Below are 23,195 nucleotides of genomic sequence, written 5' to 3'. Positions count from 1 at the left end.
GGCTTTGTTTGGGGGTTAAAGAAAAAAAAAAAAAAAAAAAAAAAGAGTGGTTTGTTTCACTCCATTCGCTATTGTACTTGCTGTTCCCTTGGGAAAAAAAACAGAGGGGATGATGGGGTAGGCTTTGACTAGATTTACATGACTGCTATTTCTATATGATTTTCATGATAGGATTCAGTGAAATCACGCTATCTGAGCAACTAGGAATGAGCAACTTGAATACTAAGGCAGGTATCAGCGCTGGCTGATGAGGTGATGGGGGCTGCGTTTACCTAAGCTTAATCAGACACCAGCATGAACTACATCTCCACAAACAAGAAACCCCCAGTGCCCATCCCTCTAACGAGGCACCAGAAGCCCTGATCCAGCAGTCCTGACCTTGGGGAAAAATTGAATCAGTAGCTTGTGCTTAAGCTCTTCTTTAGAGGATAAGTCTTCTGAGGAATAAATGTTCCCAGCTGGTCAAAGGGATTTAACATGCTGACCAGAGATGCCTACCTTAAATACCTTTCAAGACCACCTCTTAGTTTTATAGATTTCTAGATCCAAAAGCCAACCTCACATTTACACTGCCTAAATCCTCACAGTCTTTTTGCAGTTCCTGATTTTCAGCTGTCATTGCCACCAGAAAGAGCGATTCCAGTTCCAAAACTGGTTGAAGGGCACAAAAACTCCTGGCGTTACCAGCTTTGACTGGTGTTTCTGTGATGAAAAAATCCCTTATCTCTGGAAATGTCACTAATAACCTCAGTGAGAACAGGGTAAGAGATTTATACATAGGGGTTTCATATTAACATGCACTAGCCACATCTGCAGTCCATGTAAATCAACATAATACAGATGTAGAATTTGGAACAGCTGTATCAGTTACCCAGGGTAAGAATGTCTTTGCAGTAGGGCAGAAACAGTATAATATGCTCAGGAAATCTCCATGACCAAGGGAACTCTTTCACATAAGTCCTAAAGGGACATAAACTTTATTATTAAAAAAAGAGCAAAATTATACTCACCTTATCATACATTCTGTTTAACAGCCGTGGCACGACAGGGAAGATGGTTGGACGCAATGCTTTCATATCATCGGATAAGAGACGAATATCTCCTTGAAAGAACCCAATTCGCCCTCCATGGCAGTATACTACAGACTGATGGGAAGAAAAAGGAACACGTGTAACCTCTTTGCTTTTAATTCCCATGGCAAAGCATCCCTCCCAAGCACTGAAGTGCCTTTCCTAAAATTCTACTGAAGTAGGCAAAAATGGGGCTTTAGAAATATGTGTAAAAGTAACTATAAATTTTGCACTGAACAGAAGTATACAGATAGTTCTGGGCACTTGTCAGAACTGGCAATTCAGCATCCACCAAGTTTGCCACTGTTTCTAGAAAAACAAGGAACCAAAGCTTTTAGAAGGGATTTCCCTTCATCCCCTGTGTTCGGGGATGGAGAAGTCCGAGTTACAGTCAGATTCTGGATCTGAACTTCTCCTCTGAAGCCCAGACCTACCATAGCAGCTCAAAGCACGAGCACCTACTGTCAATAAAGAAATGAATATTAAGAAACGTAAAACGTACTGAGCGGCAGCCGGTTTTTAGGTGTTAATACTTTAGTTTTGTTTAAATACAACAACATAGACTACGTTAGCAATACAGTGCCTGATCCTGTATCCCAGAAATAGAAGCCCACTTCATAAAAGGTGCTCTTCTTGCATGGAAGCTACAGATCCAGAAGTTTTGTACTTGGGAGAGAAAACAGGCCGCTTTGATCGGGTCGGAATAGAGCTGGCTGTGCGGGACGGGGCAGGGCGGGCGCCTGCGATGAGCCGACAGGCAGCTGAAGCAGTGGCTCTGGGAGTCCGTGACCCCACGGAGGACGAGCCACTGACGTGGTTAAATGGGCTTTCGATGGCTGGAGAGCATCTGGAGACCAGCATCGCTACCCTGCCCTCAGAGCGCAAGCGGGAGAAGGCATCTGCAGCGAAGCGCCCGCGGTGCCGCGAGCGGAGCCCAGCCTTCCCGAGCTCTGCAGGGGCAGCGCTGACAACATCAGCTCCCTTCGGGGGACTTGTCTCCCCCAAAGAACTAAACCAGTTTAAAACTCCTTAAGAGACACCGAAGTCTTTTTGTGCTACTCCTGAAAATCTGTGACGCTAACCGGAGAGCTCCCACTGCTCTGTCAACCGTCTCTCCATCAGCTGAAACCACGGGAATTTTATACATGTGATGTGGGTTTAACGAGCATCACACTGCCAAATTTGTGTTTTACACTGCACGTGCACATGAATTAAAAAAGAAAAAAAAAAATAATCAAAATATAATCAGTGTGCTCATTGGGACATTGGGAATTATAAGTATCTACTAGAAACTTTTAGCTTTAAAAATGTACCTGTATAGTTTTAACTGCAAATTCCAAGAACTAATAATGTTGGCTAAAACTAGGGAAGTTGACACAGTGCTTGCTGTTCAGAACGCTTTTGAAAATGACTTTTTAGCCCTTCTGAAAAAAAGCTTTATATTATTGAGGTTTTTTTTTTTAGCAGGGAGGATAAACCTGAACATTGTTTGGAGGCCTGCCCCTTTCAAAATGGCAACATGATGTGAAATGAGGTTATTTCAAATGCTTCTAGTATTTTTTCCCCCCATCAGATGACTTTTTAATAATTATATTCTCACTTGCTGGGAAAGCAGTTTGCCTGAATAGTGGTGGCATACTGACCAACTTGCCTTACATCTGAAGAAAGGCTGTGCTGTAATTCTCCAAATCTTTCATGGACTTTCACTTCCAATCTGCAAGTTTTTTAGCAGGGCAGAATATATTATTTCTGGCACAGATGCTACTAAGAAGAAGGGGGCTTGTCTGACTCAAAAAGTATGCTTTCAGCCCAAAACAGTCCTCCCTGAGAAAGTACAGAGCTGCAACTAAATCCAGATCCAATCTTCACATACTGGATCAGTTTTTGGTTGGCAGCTTCTCGGGCCAGGAGAATTGATGGGATGAGCTCAGCTGATGCCATGCACAGTGGCTGCAGCCCAGCCGAGCACCTGCCTTTTCAGAGAAAGGTGGGAAAAGTCAATTCTGTGGGCTGGCACGAGTTAGCACCTTTATCTGCCATTATTTCCAGGGGCCGCTGGCTTCCAGTTAATGCCTGCCATACACTGCCCTGCCAGCAGGATCACATGTGTCACACCATGATCTTAGTTTCCTCTTTTTCAGCCTCTGCAAGTTTTTTGCAGACCTGGTTAATTTATGCAATAAAAAGGGATTTTTAGCTGATGTAGAAAACGGCATGAATTTCTTTTTGCTCCCATGATACCTGATCCTAGAGTGCTTTGAAAAGCTGCCCACAAATTCGTGCAGGTAGCAGTTTCTGCGCGTGGACGAAGGGCTGCTTTCCAATCTCAGAGCCACTGGTGTAAGCTGGAGAGCTTGGGAAACTCTCCTGGAATGGCTCTGGACTCGGGGCCATGTCACCGGGGCCAGGGGCCGGGCCCTGGTGTCATGCACGTGGCGCTTCTGGAGTACAAGCTTTTTTAGTGCTACAAGATATCGCTGGTTATTTAGTATTTTATTTATTTTGTTTGTTTGTTTGTTTGGCGTGGAAAAAGATGCTTTCCACTGACACTAGGACCTTACCTGTACCATTCTCTCAAACATGTGTGCTAAAGGCAAATAGGAAATGTGTACATCCTCACAAGTAGGAGACCACTGACTCTGGAAGAAAACACAAGGGGCCCCACGAGGCCTCGTCAGTTCAGGCAGGTTTCTTACCTGGATAACTCTTTCAAACATGTGAGCCAGAGGCAGGAAGGAGATGAGCACATCGTCCTGTCTCGGAAAGATCACTTTCTGCAGGTGAAGGGCATGGGAGACAGAAAGGAAAGAAACACTGACAGGAAGACAACAAGAAAGTCATAAAACAATAAAAAGAAAAATGGCACCAGAGGAGCAAAAGGGGAAAGATTGTCAAGAGAGGAGGGGAGCAGCGTACGAAGTGAAGCGTTAAGCCACAGCGTCAATGAAGCTCAGTTAGCAGGAGGAGTAAAGAGCAGGGAGATGTACACAGAGGGCAATGGAGAGGTCTCTCCATGGCAGAAGGCATATCGTAACCGCACAGCTCACGCTGGAAACGGGGGCTCACCCTGACAAAGAACCCGAGTTTTATTCTCTGCTTTCTACAACGAGGTGCTGAGACCATGGTTTGCACTCTCGGCGGTGTGCAGGACCGCAGGATCCCGCCGCAAACCCACAGGAGCCTCCTGGAAATCCGCGGGGCTCTACAGACACATCATTTTTCCATACTGCACAGAGCCCATCAATGATTCACAGTGAGAGTCAGAGCTATAGATTTTTTTCTTTTCCTTAGGTTAATCATTGATTTGAGACAGAATATGTTGGAGAAATTAATGATTTTTTTCAGCTGCAAAAATTAATAATTTCTGTTAGTGTCTCTCATCATTTTAAGGGATTAAAATGTGATTTTAAGTGCATTAACACTGCCCCACAGACAGGTGCAGTGGCGAAAGAGAAGACTGGACAAATTATGAAAAAAATAAAAATGACCAAAGTCTTCAGTTTGCCAAGGTTTTAACTCTGTCTTGCAGGCTGGAATAAACAAAGGCCCCAAGTGCCTTACTTGTTCCACGCCCCAAAAGAAAAGTAGCCTTTCTACCTGCATTTCCAAGGGTAAGGCTTGCCATAATATTATGGATTAGAAAAACTGAAAGCACGATTACCCAATAACTTGCACCAAGGCCAGTGGTTAGTGGAAAATGGGTATAAAATCTATTAGCTCACAGTATTAGCAGTTTACACCCACTTTGCATCTCCACTGCTGTGACAGAATCGATAGTCCGTGATCTGGGACACGGCGGTGGATGGAGGCACACGACTTTCTTCCTCAGGGAATATTTTATTGATGTTAAATCTGGGCAAGTCAGATTTAGGTATGCCCTCCCAACCATTACCTAGTGAAGTCAAACACGATTGACCACGTGGGTGTTTTCAGCATCCAGTTTCATATTGTTTTATGTGTCAGTCTGAATTAAGCCATTAGGGCCTGCAGATCTATTTATACATTATTTCAAATTGGCGTCATTTTCTGCAAGCACAGTAATGTAAAACCATTAGCATCACTAACTATGCTGCTTTTTTTTTTTTTTTATACTGCTTTAAGTGCTTAGAAAATAAACGATTTGCTTTTAAATCAGACCAAAATGATGACATTGAATAGTATTTCACAGTTGGCACAGCTGTCCAGTTAAATGTAAAAATGAAAACAGCTTCTTGGCATTTGAGAACAACCTTATAATAAAGTGCTAGGTTCACTTCAAAAAATGTTCATTTATAAAAATCACTGAACTAAGCAAAACTGGCACAAGAGTGTATAAACAGCAAATCTACAGTACTTCTTAGCTTTAGGTATTTTTATTTTATTAATTTATATTACTTTCAAGTATTTTGCACTTTGCTTGATTTCATTACTGTGGCTAGACATTGCCCTGATCGTCTGGATCGGCTACGGGCATTTACACTCTCACCAACAGTTCTCTGGTGACTGAAGCTATCGAATTTACAGCCACTTACACCAGATTTGCATTTCAATCTGATACCTTCCAGATCAATCAGAGAGTCCCACTACCATCAGCGAACACTAAATCCATTTCTGCGGGCCAGTCCTGGAAGATGCCAAGTTCCCTCGGCTCCCTCTAAATTAGTTCTCTTCCAAAATAAACACTCCTGCCCTTTGAAGACTCATCTACACATCAGGTTTCATCTGTGCATCTCGCTGCCCCTGAGCCCAGCGAAAGCTCCACGCTGCCAAGCCCGAGGGCTGGCTGCAGCAACATGCCGTACTGGCATTTCATACTGGAGATTACTGGAGCCACAACCCTGCAAATACTTGAACACACGAGGTCAGTGGGGTTTCTCACATCACGTGTCCAAGTTTCTTTACAACAGCGGTCTGGGAATCTCAGAAAGTTCAAGGATTATGATACTGAGACTCCAGTATTTTCAGCACCGATGATAAAACCAGCAAGGGGTATAAGGTGACAAACTGTCCATCCCATGTATACATCACTAGCTTATAGAATTGCCTGTTTACTACAAAAAAAAAAAAAAAAAAAAGACCAATTTTTTGTATTTGTTAAGTACAAGCTGTAGAAAATCCTTAATATGTTGTGCTAAAGCAATTCCGCTTCCTATATTGTTTCTAAACACAGGTTTATATACTGCCTGAAACATATTGTGTGGGTACTTGGCCAGCCTTTTTAAAAATATGTATAACAGAAACTGAGACATACTTTAACATCAATGAAATTAACCGTTCTTGTAAAAACCATATATGTTCTTATATACGTACACACACTTTATATGCAGAGAGCTTTCAAAGAAATGAGCCCACTGCGTAGGCACAAGGGGACACAAAGAGCGCAAGTGGACCCTGTACTCTTTTTCAAGCCCCAGTTGCAACTGTACAGGGCTCGTTTGCTCTCCTGATTCTTTAAATGGAGTTAGTTAATTGATTTACAGGAGCCAGCATTGCTCCTCAGAAGCACTTTGTGCCCTACAGAGTCAGGGAGCCAGTGCTGGGAAGGGGATTTAATGCCCTCCAGTGCTGTAAGCTCAGACCGCTCCCATTTTCACAGATTTGGCCCTCTGAGTAAGAGAAATTGCACCTCTTATCTGCAAGAGCACATTTCCAGCCCGTGCAGGGACACAGCTTAACCCACACACTTTGCACGTGGCAACATTTTCTAGACCAGGGTATTCACCTCCGTCACTTTCAAAAAGCCTGAAAAATCAGCAACCACGTTCCCATGAGTCAGCATAGCACCTTTGGGGTTTCCTGAAAGAAAACAAAGAGTAATTTTAAGAGATGAGCCAGTAGGTAATATCCAAAAACATAACCAAAAAAAAACCCCCCAAAAAAAACAAAATAGAAAATGATTAAAATATTAAGTTATCTTTTTTTTTTTCCTTTTTTTTTTAATTTTACAACTTCTGTAATTTTCACAGTCATTTCTGTGCAGAAAAATGCACCAAAAGCAGTTACAGCAATACTCAAAATGCAATAAAACAATCCTGTAAACACAAATATTTCTATTGGAGACTCTGAACAAGCTTCCATCAGAAACAACCCAACTGCAATTGATGAGAGCACTCGGATGGAGCTCCTTGATGAGCATGGCCGTCAGAACTGGCTGGCTGTTCCCGGCTTGGATTTATTTAATACAGATGTTGACTAAGAATGATCTTGAATACCAACAATCCCCATTTAAAAGGCTGCTAAGCTCTTACTTAGCCAGCGCACTGGATAACCTGAACGAAGCAGAAAACAGATAATACATGGCAAAAATTAGGCTACAAGAAGACCCCATGAGACTGCAATTCAGGGAAGTCATCCCTCTTGTCAGGAGCAGAGCAGAAGTGTCCTGGAGGCAGGGACAGGGAGCTGGCAAAGCCTCAAGGCATCACCCCAGCGCTGGGCACCGTGCCTGCAGCACCTCACCCGCCAGCAGGATTTGCCTTTTCACCCTCTTTTCCCTCCTGATCCGAGAATCCCCCTTCGCACTGCAATACAATTTCTGGATTTTTTTTTTTTTTTTTTTTTTTTGGTCATACGCCAAAATATGGTGTTTGTTAAACAGTGAACGCGCAGGTCGAAACCTCTGAGCGCACAAACCGGAGCCGAGGGTCCCACCCCAAACGCCCTGCCTGCAGCGCTGGCACTTTGCACGTCCTCCTGTCCCAGCACTGTCCCTTTTCATCAGCCTCCAAGGGTTTATTTCCGAAAGAAGGTGTTGCTCAGCTCAAATAAAGATTACAGAGCCCGCCCCTCTCTCTCCAGCGTGTTTTTAAGCAGATTGTTTTAATTCGATCACGCCACTGCAGCGTAGCTCCCGATATTCCGTGCGGAGGAAGATCGGAGGAGGTTCCTGCACAGGGATGCCCCCGGTACCTTCACAACGCTGTTACAGATAACGACGGACGCACCAGCCTCACGAAATTTTAAATCAGATTAGGACGGGGCAAAGCTGTTTGGTGAATCAGTTTCAGCACAGGAAAATTAACTTAATCCTCTCGGTTTCAGAGCAGTTTGCAGGCCGTGTGGCTGGCAGCCCTTCGGCACGGGCACGCACCCACGGTGCTGAGCCCTGTGCCCCGCCAGCTCCACTGCCACAGCTTCTACTCAGCCTCCCAAATAACCAAATAAAGGCCCCCACAAAACTTGTAATTATTGCACGCATTTATTGCACTAAAGCGGGGCATTTTGAACACAACGTGTTTTATGGAAAATACATATTTGGCGTTCCAAGTGCCTTTGAGTAATTCAGTCCCAAATGCTTGCAGATGAACACAGGAGGGTATTTTGGTCTCCCTCGTGCTCATCCTCATCCAAAGCTCCGAGGTGAAGCTAGGGCTGACATCTTCACCAACCACAACCGCTCCTGTCCTGTCGTGTTGTACAGTCAGGCTTGTGGGCACCAGCTCAGGCAGGCTTTGTTTCGAGGTCCTTATTTTCACAGCTGGGTCCACATGTGGATCCAGACCTCAAGAAAACTCCACGAAACTACATTGGTTTTAAACGCATGCCAACGCCCCAGCAATTGCTTGTGTTATTTTAGTCATGTCTGGCCAAATATGCTTCCTCAGCCCCTGCAATTCTACAAGTAGCTGTACTCCTGCAGCGTCGCACAAGTTTCTCTGCGTCGGCAACCCGTACTTAGTTCTGGTTTGGAAATTCAGAACTGCGTCCTCCAGCTATACCAACAGCAGATCTGGCTCCTGGACTTTAACACAGCCTTTCAGATTTTTTTTTTTTTCATTTTTTTGGGAAGCTTTCTCAGATGCTTTGAGACCTCAGACTCATTTACTCTACTCCACCTTGGACTTTAATTCAAATTGAGTACCTCTGCTCAAATCACCACGACACACCTGGAAGCAGGGGGAACGTCCTGGCTCCTGCCCCACGTCCTGCCCGCGGCAGGTTCAGCATCCCGGACAGGCTGTGGTGTTGATGGCAAAGCAGAGCAGTGTTGGATAGCTTCAGCAGGAGAAATCCAGAACAAACCTTGCTGCCATGAGGGAGCTGCAGCTTTTTAGGCTGGGGGACTGCTGTAAAGTTTGACCTTCTTTAGCAGTTCTAAGAGTTAACCCAGCAGAACAGGTGCCCTTTGCTACAAGCTCTTTCCCACAATTACCACTTTGAGAGAAAAAGGTTGGTAGTGATACCGCTTTTCTTTTAAAAAAAATAAAAAACAATGCCAGATCTGTAACAGTGCTCTCAAGTTTGAATTTCTCATAAAGCTCCACCTTGTGAGCGTCCTGTTACAGAAATGGTTGCACTGCAATCCCGGCCAGTTAAGAGCCTGGGTATGGCAATTTCTCCTTATCTCGGTGCCAGGCTGGTTTGCCAGTTCTCACAAGCAGCAGAAGAACCTTTTCCACGTTGCTAAATGGGTCTTTCAAATAGCAGCTCCAGCACGAACTCAGTGTTGTGATCTGTCAGCATGTTGGGATGTAAACACTTTCCTTCCCCTGGGAGCTTCTGGCAGTCAGGGACAGGCTGTGAGAAACTGTTGGGAAGCAATTTTTATCCAAATGGTTACAGGTAGATCCTTGAGGACATGACAGTTTACTTCTCTGAATTAGCCACTACGAAAAATTATATCCTGATGGTTTGGGGACGTCTGTGTGCCTTTGGACCATTTCTGAATGCGGATGATTTCTTCGTACAACAATGAAAGTTGGTCTTGTCTTCTGATCTCAGCAGCCTCAGCCTCTTCCCTTCTTCATGCGAAGGCATTTGGACATCTGATCCTATCAAAGAATAACACCCATTAAAGTCTGCTTCTGGGTTTATTTTATAAAAACAGTTAACATTTTTTCCAATTCTACAATTTCCAGCTCACAAACTTTATAGCTAAGATTTGTTTCACACTGTACAAAAATATTTAGAGCCCTTCAGAATTGAAAAAGACTTTGAGAACATAACCAGTGGAAGAAAATTCTAAATCTGGTCATTGAAATATCCTGACATGGGGTATACAAAAATCCAGGCCTTTTACATCAAAACACAACATGGACAACAGAGCAGAGTGTTGATGCAATCCCTGGAAAAGCCAGAAAGTGATGTGCAAAGTCCTCCAGCAGCAAAGGATGGGCTGGTGGCTCACAAAGCACTGCTATGCAAGAGTTTAGTTTGCAGATGATTTGCAGAATTTGAAATCTGTGATTCTGATGGGAGAAAGCAAATGAGCTCCCTTGTTGTCCTATTTCTGTAACTTCAGACATGTTCCTAAGAAAATCACCAAGTCAGAAACAGGCCCATGATTGCATTTGCAAGTAAAAAAAGAAAATCACAAAACCTTTCTCTATTCAGAAATTCTTATTTAGAAACAAAAATGTGACTTGAAAAAAATAATTGCTCTGGACTTTAAAATCCACACAAACAATTTGTGCCCCACTCTCTCTGTAGGCATGGCTCCTTTGGCTTCCTTTAATTCCCATTTGTGTCCGGCCACTTTTTACTGGCACAGCCGGTGCTCACAGCTCACATGGCCGTGATGTCCACATCCTGCACTAGCTCCAATCTTTTCCTTTTAGGAATTCCCACAGCTGAGACAGAGTCACGGGCTCCTTTCTCACAGTGCACTGCCTGGGGTACTCTGAAGTGCACTGACCTCAAAACTCAGAAGGATGCATGAAGGTAAAAAAACAGAACAAAACAAAGCCTTGTAATACATTTCGAGTTTTTGCTTGGGAGTTGATAAAGCAGTTGCCTACCTGATGTGCAGTACAAGTCTTCTCCAGAAGGTGGAAGACGAAGACGTCCCCTCTTGCTCGGCCTCATCTGCAGGCTTTGCGCTCTGCAGGCTGAGCAGCACAAGCAACTCCCTTCTTGGAGGGCAGCTTGCTGTCAAGTGGCATCTTCTGCTTGCCTAAAGGATCAGAGGCCAAATCGAGGATGCTTTGGGGGAGGACCAAGCGTTAGGCAATCCTGAGAGCACAGGTGAACCTGGAAGAGCTGCTCCAGCAGTCCCTGGAGCATGGCCCTCCCTGCAGGGAAGTATAAAAGCAGTGTCCCAAGCAAGCACGCCTCGTACAAGCACTGCCTGTACAGCTTTCTGGGAGATGTTACAGAGGGTGAGTTCTCAAGAGTAGGAAATTTCTGCACGCTGTATGAAAACCAGGGTCTGGAGAGAGGAGAAAGCACTGCGTCTGCTAAGCAGATGCAGGAAAATGATGCTGCTTCTTTCCGAGAAAAAGGAGCCAGTGGTATGCGAGTACCAGCAGTGTGGGCTGCCCAGGCTCGTCCCCGAGCCCACCCCAGCAGGACATTGGTGGGGCTGGGGACACTGGTGTGCTTAGGATACAGAGAATGGAAACCTGTGGACCCACATTTTTTGGGTTTTTAAACATTTGCAGAAGATAAATATAAATCAACCAAACGCTTCACAACTACACTGCAAAATGGGAAGCAGAAACATGGGCAGATTTCCAGACAACTAGAAAATCGTACTGCCAAAGTGCATGTCAGGGAATTCAGGTGAAAAATCAATATATAATTATTTTTAAATTTGCAATCTACATATATTCTTAAATATATATTCTTAAATATTAAAAATGCATAGAAATATTACCATATCAGTCTAACAGCAAGTTTGCACATATTAAGGTTGTATTAATCATTAATTTGGTAATATATTCTAATATTTTGAGATGAAGATGCCTCTTCTTTTACCTGTAGTGCCGCTAGTAAAACAGACAATTGATAGATCTTCTGGTCGGGGAGGCTAGAAATACACAAGGAGAGTAAGAAAATTACATCAATCAAATGCAGAAGGGCCAATGGTAGACTGTTGTCACTGTATAAACTTAAAAGATCAAACCAACTGTATTTAAGCTCTGCCATAAAAAGCTTTCATTCCCCTTGACAAATATAAAAGACCATCATAAAACTCTTTTTATCAGGTTTCTTTGGTTGATGCAGACTCTATTTCTCTTTTATGTTTTGGTCCAGCTGCATCAAGGGCATGCTTCAGTGTAAGAAGACTTTGATAGAATATTTGTCTGGCAGTCAGTATTTTCAAAGACACCATTGATACCTGTAGATGTGTGGGAAAACTTGAGATAATTTACTGATTTCCAGATAAATCCTGGAAACGTGTGGTTATCCACAACAGGGAACAACTTTCCAAAGCTTCTGGTTGCTCCCATTTCCAGTAGTACCTCTGTATTCTCAGCATCACTGCATGTGTGTGCTATTTTGGGTCATGAATGAATAAATAAGCAGCCTGAAAATCAGAGGCTGCTTTTGAAAGTTTTGCATGAATATGAGCAGCCAGTGAAAAACGTCAATGCACTTTTCCAAAAATATCCCAGAGAAATACTGCCAAGTTCTGCTTCTGAGCTCTAGAAACCCCACTGGAAAGCCAAGGGTGCAAACACATCCCCTGGTGCCGCCTGGAATTAATGTGGCTTAACAATGGCTTTTAATTACTGTCCCATTAACACATTCAGCAAGGATGAGCTATCTCAGTGCAGGTCACTCACCACAGGCACATGTCGACTCTCACGGCCGCAGTCCTGAAATAGATTAAAATAACAAAAATTATTTCCGCTTGAATTCCTGAGGTGTAACCCACTTGCTAATAATCTGCAAACCACTAAGGGAGAGTTTGAGCTAGAGCCGAAAAATTTGTGGCTAACACTTAGGTCATCTTTTCTATCCAAAGTTTCTTGCATTAACTGCAAAGCCATCCTCAGATTTCAGGCAGTGCTTGGGTTGGTTGAGCTGGATCCAGGCTGTTTCATAAAAGTGTAAGGCTGTAGGCTTACATGTAGGAGGACAGCGTCTCGAATAGCAACTCCCCCTCTTCCCAGGCTTAAGTAGCAACTGATATTTTATTTGAGCAGATAAGTTTAAAATGTTGGCTCTCCTATCAACAAGGAATAACACTGAGGCAACTGCACCGAGCATCAGTATTATCAGCCACAAGCTGTTCTTTTGTGCTCTCCAGACACTGAACCTGCCCTGCAGTTTACAAGTCCCTGTATATTTTACCATCTTTTTACAGAAACTACAAAACAGAGTAAAAGGAGACGGAGAGCAAACTTACCTCCACCTCCTGCATGGTCTGGATGCGAACTCCACAGTGCCTCCCTCTCTCTGTCAGCTCCTTCTCAAACGGGTCCATCAGGATGATGGAGCTCAGACCTGGCGTTTCTCTCCTCTCCACGTGGTCGAGGAGTATTCTGGCTTTTTCAGGTTTGTCACAAATGACTGTGGAAATGTCAGCTGGAAGAAAAGCAGCTAAATGAGCTGTTTACATTAAATCTTTTTTAATGCAAGACTGGCTACTGGCTGATACCTACCATTGTATCAATTCTGATACTCATTTCAGACTAACATCAGAAATCCTAGAATATAACATATATTTCTCTTAGAAAATTACTGCAGTTTTAGCTAACCTAAATCAATGCCGAAGCTGTAGCCGACATCTACAATTATTCTGGGATTCAGTTCAAAATACTAAAATTGCTCACCATGTGGGCTAAAAAATCTAGGAGGCAAAATACGAAGCAACACAGGAGTGGGTGGCTGTGGAGTAATACCCACAGGCAGAGCAGCCCCATCCACGGCTGTGCACAACCGAGCACGTGGGAAATGCAGCAGATGCAGCCCTGACCCAGCGCGGGGACACGCAGCTCCCCAGAAACCTCTCAAAGTGACTTCAAGACACTCAGTGAGTAAAAATCACCCATCTTTTGGAAAGCAGAAGGAAACAAACCATTCTGAGCAACAAAACTGGTTTCTGAGAAAATTGCATCAATTTTGGTTTTACCTGTGTTGACGATGTAACGAATGGCTCCAGGACCTAAAGTGTCATAGAGGGGAACCACCACCATGGAGTAGGTGTAGCAAGCCAGCTCAGAAATGATCCACTGCAGGAGGACATGGAAGCATGAAGGTGAGAAGAGAAGCAGATTTAACACACTTGAGGACAGGCTTCAGGTATAAAGCAAGCTCACACGTCAGGAGCATTATTAATACACCATCAAGTTGAACTTAAAATCTCACCTCTGGACGGTTTTGAGCAAAGACACCAATGAACTGCTTTGTGGATGGCTTGCAGCCCTGCTGAAGAAGGCCTGAACCCAGAGCTTCTGCTCTTTCAGCCACCTGGAATTTGCAGGGAAAAAAAATACATAAAAAAGGGGATTCGAATCAATATCAAACTAAGCGAAGACTTAGCTTATACAGGGAGGCTCTCAAATTATATTTGTTATCTAAAAGCCCAACCTTTTATGTTATCATGAGCCATCAGTAGTTGACTAGCAGTTGACCTCTGGTTGGCAATGCCTGTGGCTTTGAGCGTGTCAATGCCATTGTCAGGGGTGGGCTAATGGCATTGAGCTGGTCCCCAAAAGCCAACACACCTATATAACGCCGGGACGTGCCCGGCTGGGGAACCCGAGCCCTCGCACAGCACATTAGCAACCTCCCGGTCTAGTGTGTGCATGTTACCCCCTTAACACCCCTTCTTCTGCCGGGCAGCGGGGAGAGGACTCTGCGGGGGTGTCATTTCCAGCTCACCTCCTTGTAGGACAGCCACTGGTAGGGCTGCTTGGGCTTCCTGAACCCCAGGCAGGGGCTGTTTTCTGGAAGACACAAGCAGAGAGGACAGAGTTACTGGGGCAGTGCCAGGAGTTAACGTGCTGGGGGATGCAGCAGAGCCCCCCAAAGAATAAATCTGGTGTTACTGGGGTTGGCTCCTGCTCCTGGGGCAGAGCTCACAGCCAGCTCGATCAAATTAAACATAGAAGTGCAGATAACAGGAGACCAGCTGCCGGCATCTCCCAAACAGTCACTTCAATCCTCCTCCCTGCAAAGGGGACAGCAGCAGTTTGCCCCCAAGCAGCCTCATTAAAAGACATTTCTCTGAAGGTAGTGGGAGCGTTAGTGTCTGATGACAGTTTTTCGCTGCCTTTTGATTTAAACACTTCAAAGTGAAAACCGCTATTTTTAGCACAGCCTACTCTGGAGGAGGGTAAAACAATACACAGCACAACATGACAGGAGCAATGTTTGAAAAGTTTAATTAATTTGCTAACTGTACTTACCTGCACAAGATCAATCCCTCCATACCTACTGAGTTATTTATTTATCCCTGTCCTGCAGGGTGGAATATTTGCAATTCCATTGGGACTTTTGGTGGTACTGAAAATAATAATTGGACAATTAAATTGTTGTGTTCAGTGAGGCAGGACAGCATAAGCAGTGGACACAGAAATATTTGTGGTAGAGCAGGGCCATCATGGCTTTTTGGAGCAGGAAATGATGTCTCAAAAGTGTGTGGGAGCTCTTTGATGGTATCACCGATAACGGGTAGAGGTGATAGACTGAGACACCACACAGCTTTCCTAAGAGCTTTTGGAAGAGTCCCTTATCCTGCCCTGCTGTGCGATAAAAGTTGAGCTGAATGAGTAGCTGATGGAAAGGCAGCAACAAGCAGAAATAAGTATCAGCGTTCACAGCAGAGGAAGAGTTCTGTTGGGTTCCACCATTCTGTGCCCGAATCAGCCCCATTTAATGTATTCAAAAATGTTCTGGAAATGAATAATGTATGATGAGCTTTGCTGATGCTGCAAAATTCAGGATGTTAAGCTGTCTGCCAGCAACAGCAAAAAGATCTCGTGGTACCAAGAGACAGCACAGTAAAATTCGATGGTGTTAAGGACAAAATAATGCATGTTGCAAATAATAACCCTAATTATAACCCCTACGCTCCAAAAGTGCACCTATGTCCTCCCTGTGCCTCTTCTTTCCTCAGCCTCCACTCCTTGGACCTCCTGCTCTCTGCATCTCCCACTTGCCTGGCCGCTGCCCCTCAGGCCCCCCACTCTATTCGTGCCTCCATCTCTGGATCTCCCTTCACTTTTTTTACACTCCATTGGCCTCCACTCTTTGGGCCCCCCGTTCTCTGAGATGTCCTCTTGCTGGGCCTCCCACTCTGTGGTCCTCTCAATTGCTTTCTCTCTCCCACACCTTTTTGTCACCCTTGTTCTTTGGGCCACTACACTCCATGCTTTTGTTGATTCCCAAACTTTTTGGATGTCTTCACTTCTTCAGCCTCCCACAAGATTTTGGCCTCATACACTCTTTTGACCTCTCATACCTCTTCAGTCTCACGCTTTCTGGGCCTCTACAGCCCTTGGCCCTCCTACAAGTTTGGAGACTCTACACTCCTTGAGCCTTTAAACACTCAGTGGGCTTCCCATACACTTTGTTGGCCTCCCACACCTCGTTATCAGCCTCCCACACCTCTTTGACATCTCCACCTCATTGGCCTCCAACACATTTTTCAGCCTCTACACCTCATTAGCCTCCCAAACCTTTTTCAAATTCCAAATATCAGCCATTAGCTTCCACACCTTTATCGGCCTCAACACTTATTTGGCCTCTTATACCTTTCTGACCTCTAAAGTTGTTGGGCCTTCACACCCTTCGGACCTCAACACTTGTGGGTTCTCCCACTCTTCTTGGTCTCTAAAGTCTTTTGGCCTTCCACATGTAATAGCCCTCTATAGTTTTGGGGCCTCCCACACTCTCTTAGACTCTACGCTCTCTGGACCTCTGCACTTTTTTGGCCTTCCATACTCGTTCAGCCACCCTCTCTCCTTCAGCAATTGTATCTCCTTCAACTTCCTACAGTTTCTTCGCTTCTACACTCTTTGTGCCTCCTGCACCATTTCAGCCCAGCCTTTCCACAGTTCGTGCCTCCCCCATTCTTTCAGCCTCTCGCTCTCCTAGCTTCTACAATTTTGTTGCTTCCCATATTCTGGTGGCCTCCCACTCTTTTTCGGACCTTCCACGCTCCTTTGGACTTTGAGTCCAAATGGGTCTCTACACCATTTGAGCCTCCCACTCTCTCATGGGCTCCCATACTCTTTAAACCTCTACATGCTCTGAGCTTCCCTAAGCCTTTAAGTCTCCACATCGTCTGGTCCTCCACCTCTCCCCACTTCTGCTCCCAGGCTTCCCCATCACCATGCTCTCACCGGAGATGCTGAATCCCCTCCTGAAGACCTCGTACATGGTCCTGGCATCATCATAGTAGTGCGTCAGCAGTTGCGAGCTGTCTCCGATCACCGACCGGCGTGCCCCGGCCAGGCCCTGCGTGACATGACGTGACACGATGTGACACAACCATCAGCACCGCCAGACCAGCAAGATGTGGGGAAACCCCAAACCATAAAACAGCACACTCCCCAAATGCTGGAGGGACCTTTGCAGCCATGTTCCTGCCCCAACACCCAAAGGGAGAGGAGAGGTGGGACGTCCACCTCAGCACCCCAATAACATGGAGAACCACCTGCCCAGAGGGGAGCATTTGTCCCGGCTCATTGCCACCTGAGATGGTTGATATTTCCCAAGGAAATTTGAGGAGTGAAATCTGTAAGAAATGGAATGGGGATGTGCTGGGCGGAGCGACTGCTCTGGGCTCCACAGCTCCCCAGAACGGGCACCTTCTCAAGGACGTCTAGACCAACACGAAGGACAGACTAAAGCAGAGACCCCAGTGTGTGGGTTCACTAGGGATGTTTTAGGAGTGGGCAAGGGGAGGTAGGCAGGGCGAGAGTGACCGAACCAGGAGCACACTGTGAACCAGAAAATTTTTTAATTATAGTTTTTAATTTTTTTGTTAGGTTAAAGCCCTAACCACATGGGAAAATTGGCTGGGGAAATGTAAATTCCTCCCACCCTCTTAAAAAGCTGTTGGAATTAAAGACAACCACATCTTAGAGAGGACATCGCAAAAGGCTTTAAAAATTCTCATCACACTTTCAGACATTCATTTAAGTGGAAACAATTTTCAGAAATATTTCTGCTCTTTTAAATGGACCAGCTTCATTAAACTTTAAAACCTTTTGCAAGCATGAAGATTAATAACTCCTCAGCCTCTAAGCATGGATTCAGATCTACTTTTTCTTATCATTACAAAGTTTGCAGCGGCAAAACTCAGTAATGGGTGCACATAAGAAGTACCAGCTGATTTGATCATACCGGCTGTTGCCTTTCAGTGGTTTCTCCCATGCAAGGGCAGCTCCCGTAATTTTTGGCCATGGGTGGTTAAGCAAAGCTAAGACCAAAATGTTACTGAAAATCTAAGAGAATAAATTAATGGGCTGTATTCTAGCTTTCCAGTTTAAAGAAAAAGGTGAATTAAGGAGTGAAGTGATCCCTGGCATAGCGCATTACATGACTGATGGGGTCAGGATGGGGTTGGGGAGCCCTCAAAGTAAACATAAGCATCTCCTGACATCCCCTGCGGTCGTTTCCAGGCACGCAAACCCGAGGTGAACCCCGGCCTCACCTCGACTTCCTCCGACTGCATCCGCAGGTCGCAGGGCGGCTTCACGGCCCTGGGCCGGCTGGCAAACCAGTAGGCAACGACGGCCGCGAAGGCACCGATGCCCACCAGCGCGGTGGCCGGCAGGTTGCGGAAAAATTGGCTGAGGTCGTCAAACTCGGGGAGCCGCAGGCTCCGCAGGATTTCCTGAGCCTGCATCTTCTCCACCAGTGAAACAGCGAATTCTGCAAGAGTCAGAAGGATGCGGTGAGGTCACGCCATGGGCGGCGCGGGTCTCCGTGCGGTTTGGGAAGGGGAGAATGTGCTTTGCCTCCTCAGCCGTTGCAAACACACTGCTCTGCTGACCACCACCACCAACCTTAACTAAGGAAGAACAGCATCTGCGGAAGAGATACGAGAGAGGAGAAAACACCCCCAGAAGGATGAGGAGGAGCAGACAGCTCGCTCCTAAAGGACAACTGGGTACAAATGCCCATTGGGCGCTGTAGCTGCAATTATCTGCAGCAGGCAGATGCTGTGACAAGGCTCTGGGGTCCAGCTACAGCTCAGGGCTGCCAGGAGCTTGCTCTGCCTTCCCTGAGCAGGATGGGGGGGGTGGCCACAGCCCCTGGCAGGGACAGGCAGCACGGCACCAGCTCCATCCACGAGCCTTCGGCTCACGGAGAGCTGGGCAAAACCAGCCCACCTCTGCGTGCAAAACGCTGTGCCGACACGCTCTGAAACACCGCTTTCTGCCTTTCTGCCAGCTTGACACTCTCAACTTTGGGTTCCTTACAGTTTACATCAGGGTAAATAAGCGATTCGAGCCAAGGAAAGTTTCGTTTCATCGCTGAAATGTTTCCTGGAAGAAACAACAGGGGACTGCGGGGCGGGGATAAGGGAGTGCCGGGGTATCAGGCTGAAAGCACACCACTGCAGGGCCCCTGTCCTGCACCCAGCAGATGTGAGGCCTCAGGGTGCTCTGCTGGGGAGATGGGTGGCCCTCAGGAGGGAGAAGTGCCAGGGCATTCCCCAACGGGCTGTCCCAGCACGAGAGGAGAAGGGCTGGAGCCTCGGCTCCTCAGACACAACGGGGCTGCTGGGGACCCCCCCGCCCCCACACTGCTCTGACAGCACCAGAAATAGAAGCAAAGAGAAAACCTTCTCTTATTTTCTGTAAAGAGGGCTGTGCACGGAGGAGTGTTGGGTGTTGAGTACACAAGAGGCATTTTAAATAACTCGTATTTACAGTAACAGCCCAGTATCAACTCCCTGCCAGGGAGTCTCCAATAACGGCCAGCCCTGCGAGGCACAGGCCAAGCAGACGCTGCAGAGGAGGGGATCCAAACAGTTAAGATTTCCTGTTAAGCCCCACAGCTCTATTTCTGACTTTACCAGCAGTCAAGATCTTAAAGAAAAAGCTTTTCTGCTACAGGAGCCCAGGCAGCCCCTTTCTTCTCCCCCTCTGGCCTCGCTCCAGCTTGTCGAGCTACTGAGGGATTAATGGGGGGGGGCTTTGCTCCTATGGGGGGGCCAGGACTTCCCACACAACGGCACCACTGACGTTAACACTAACCAGCTTTTTTCCTCCTGGGAACAGTGTCTGGGTTACACGGAAGGTCAGGACGGCTCTCTCGCAGCCTTTTCCCGTATTTGTGCTGGGTGAGCTCTGGAGGCGGGCACAGCCCAGCCTGCAAACGTGGGGCACCCCTCACACGAGGCTCCACAGGAGGTTTTTAAAGTTTGCATGAGCGAAAAAAAAACACAGCAAACAATTAACCTCACCCGTTGTTGGGCTACGACATGGTGGTGGGCAGCAGGGAGCGGCGGCAGTGACACAGAGCGGGGCCACCTCCCTCCTGTGGCCTCTAGCCCAGCATCCCACAGCCATCTCCACTCCCCCCAGAACTCCCGACTCTGCAAACCCCCAGGGAACACAACCAGCCCCTCCAAGAATGGCTGCAATGATCGCAGCAAATGAAACAGCAGCCAGAGGATGTTACCCCTCCGTGGCGTAATTATCTCCTGAGCTTTGAGCATGTTTCCAGAAATCTCCACATCAGATAAAATATTGACCACGTGGCTGCAACGATGTTAGGATGAACTGAGACAGAGCGCTGACTTTTCCCCTCAATATTTCTCCACAGCAGGCTATGAAAAGCATCTTGCCCAACACACTTTTACTAGCAAACTACAAACAGCGGGAGTGCTCAGTGAGGGAGCTATTCATTTACCGATGAAATCGCTGTTTGTGCAAAAATATTTCATTTCAACAAGTCCCACTTAAAACTATCCGTTCTCAGAAACACAGCCTGTCCCACCAAAGGTGTCTGCCCAGTTTGCCACAGCTGCTGGTTACACTGAATTCTTGAGAATAACTCCCTTGACATCAGCCTGCGAGTGGTGGTTTGTACACACCTGTGCAGCCAAGCTGGAAGTGGAAAGCTGGGAGGGTGCTCATGGGAACACGAAGCAGCAGCAGCGCTGCTGTGGGGGGGATGTGTTGCCAAAAGGATCACGAGAGTCAGAATTGTGACAAAAAGAACAAGTGTTGGAAGACAGACCCTATCCAACACGGGAATAAAAGTACTTCGGTTATAACACGGATAACGAAGAAAGCACGATCACACCTTTATCGACTCTGCATCCCTTTGACATGTATCAGGTGTGATTTATGTAAGTACCAAGATTTTGAAAAATTTGCTCTGGGGATATCAAAAGTGCGCTTTTTATCTGTCAAAAAAAAAAGACACAATGCTTTAATACAGAATTCAGAGTCGCTTATAATTACTGGAAGGTATTTGGCTTGAGCAAAGCGATGGGTGCGATGCTCCCTGAGTTTGTGTGGAACATATTCCCCTTATTGGGGTGCTGGCAGGGGCAGCGTGGGCCACCGAGTGCCACGAGCAGGGTGCTGTCAGCAGCATCTGCCGCGAGGTAAAACATGCTGCAGCAGCCAAAGTTACACAAGACCTACAGGGAAACTGCTTAAATTGCACTTATTCCATCTGCTCCCAGGGGTAAAAATCAGAACATTCATCTCAATCAAGTGCTCATGGTACATTTATGATTTCTGAGCACTTGTGCCACGTTCTGCTGCCTTCTGCTAAATTCCTACTTGAGCTATTCTTTACCATCAACCTGAAGCTTTTGTCATGCAGCAGATTATAACCCTGGAACTGATGCCCAAATCTTTCATTCATAACCACATCAGATGGATTAAATAAATGACTGGAGGATAGAAATTCACTTTTCCCTGCTCAAGGGAAGCTGCTGGCCCAGGGAGGTCAGCACATTTCTATGGTGAACTTAGAGATTCTTGCGACCACAAAGTCTGCAAGGATTTTTAGATCCTTTAATTGAATTCAAAAAGACTAAATATGTAAGTAGTTCTTCTTAGTGACTCATTTGAAGTACGTTGCAGGGCATCTCAGGGGAATGCCTCAGTGATGGGAATATCAGCAATGGGAAATAATATCAGAAAATACACTTGAAAGCAGAAACCACTCAGTTTTCAGCCCAACTGCAAGACTTGTGCTGGGCTCCCTGGGATCGTTAAGCACAAGCGCTAATGTGGCGAGGTGAAGGTTTTCAAACTCATCTGCTTACCTTTTCCTACTTTCACTGAGTAATCCAAGCTCAATGAAGACTAAACATAAACATTGAGAGCAAGATCCTGTTCTCAGGAGTGAACTTACCCAGTCAAGGGAAGTTCCCAGCGCCTTTAAATCCTCTTATTCAACCTGAGACCTGTAACTTCAGTCGCTGACCCCCGTTTCTGATCACATTTGATTTTTGCACTACAAAGCACATCCAGCTTTCGCAACAGTTAATCTTGATTTTGGCATCCTGAAGTGATTCGTGATGAGCCCGTACTTGATCTGATCTGCTTGAGGCTGCAAACCTGCCTTGGGAAGGTGGCCAGGAAAGGGGCCCAGGTGTGTTTGGGAGGAGCAGCGTGGTCCAGACAGGGGAGAAACACCCCAGAACCCTCTTACCCCAGGGGAGAAGCACCCCGGCACCCTCCCATCCCAGTAGAGGCTGCTTCTCCCTCGCCTGCAGAAACGGGGCTCGGGTCTCCCTGGGTCACAGCTGAATCGAGCTGTGAAACTCACGGTCACATGCTCTGTGAATACATTTCACATGTGATCATGAAAATAAATAATAATTTTTTTAAAAGCCAGCACGGTTGGGCTGGGTTTCCCATCAGCAAGGCAGCGTTATACCCCAGAGCACACTGCCAGCAGCCGCTGCCAGCCCCTTGGTGTCAGGAGCAGCGGTGGGACGCTCTCCACACCCCTTTTCCAGCGGTTTTGCCCCATTTCTGTTACCTGCGGTGAATCCACTGTGTGCTCCCTGCGAGCAAGCGGTGCAGAGCATCCATGCACATGGCACAGGGAAACACTGACATTTCCATTTGTTCCAAACGGGACTTCACGTTACCACTGGACTTCTAAAACATTCCCATGGCAGAGAAAAGAGGAACAAATTTGCAAGGGGGGACAGAAGAAAGCGGTTTTCAGCAAGGAAGAAGTGCTGGTTAGTTCTTAGGAGGGTACAGCCATGGGCAAGAGTCCAGGGCTGCCCAAATTGCCCAACGTGCCTGAAACCTCCCAAGCCCAGGGTTTGGGGTGACCAGGGATTCTGCAGCCAGCCACTGGGCAGCCAGCAGTAACACCGGGCTTCGAATCACCAACCAGGCTTTGTTAACAGGCAATCACCACAGGGACAATGTCTTTTTTTATTTTCTTTTTTTTTTTTTTTTTTTTCGGTTACAAATGGCACTATTGTGCGATTCAGTTTTGATCTTTCCCCGCTGGAAGTGATTCTGTAACTCC

At 46.2% G+C, this 23,195-nt stretch overlaps 1 protein-coding gene across 8 annotated transcripts in view; it reads right to left on the bottom strand.

The window, feature by feature from the left end:
- Positions 1 to 23,195, bottom strand: part of ACSL6 (acyl-CoA synthetase long chain family member 6) — a 57,456-nt gene that overhangs the window by 13,981 nt on the left and 20,280 nt on the right. For 3 of the 8 annotated variants that reach the window (XM_042790008.1, XM_033005969.2, XM_033005970.2), the window contains exons 2-12: positions 18,382 to 18,602; positions 17,066 to 17,180; positions 14,601 to 14,665; positions 14,085 to 14,186; positions 13,849 to 13,948; positions 13,123 to 13,301; positions 12,557 to 12,589; positions 11,745 to 11,796; positions 6,772 to 6,845; positions 3,632 to 3,844; positions 1,011 to 1,145 (exon numbers count right to left, since the gene is read on the bottom strand). In XM_042790008.1, coding sequence (XP_042645942.1) covers positions 1,011 to 1,145; positions 3,632 to 3,844; positions 6,772 to 6,845; positions 11,745 to 11,796; positions 12,557 to 12,589; positions 13,123 to 13,301; positions 13,849 to 13,948; positions 14,085 to 14,186; positions 14,601 to 14,665; positions 17,066 to 17,180; positions 18,382 to 18,602 — 1,289 coding nt within the window. The remainder of the gene's footprint in view (positions 1 to 1,010; positions 1,146 to 3,631; positions 3,845 to 6,771; positions 6,846 to 11,744; positions 11,797 to 12,556; positions 12,590 to 13,122; positions 13,302 to 13,848; positions 13,949 to 14,084; positions 14,187 to 14,600; positions 14,666 to 17,065; positions 17,181 to 18,381; positions 18,603 to 23,195) is intronic. The other 5 variants (XM_033005975.2, XM_033005973.2, XM_033005971.2 and 2 more) reach the window with 3 other exon arrangements.

This window comes from Tyto alba, unplaced genomic scaffold, assembly GCF_018691265.1.
Source record: "Tyto alba isolate M040663 unplaced genomic scaffold, T.alba_DEE_v4.0 Super-Scaffold_17, whole genome shotgun sequence".
Classification (NCBI taxonomy): Eukaryota; Metazoa; Chordata; class Aves; order Strigiformes; family Tytonidae; genus Tyto; species Tyto alba.
Note: the sequence above shows the minus strand (reverse complement) of the source record. Positions and strands in the feature narration are given on the sequence as shown.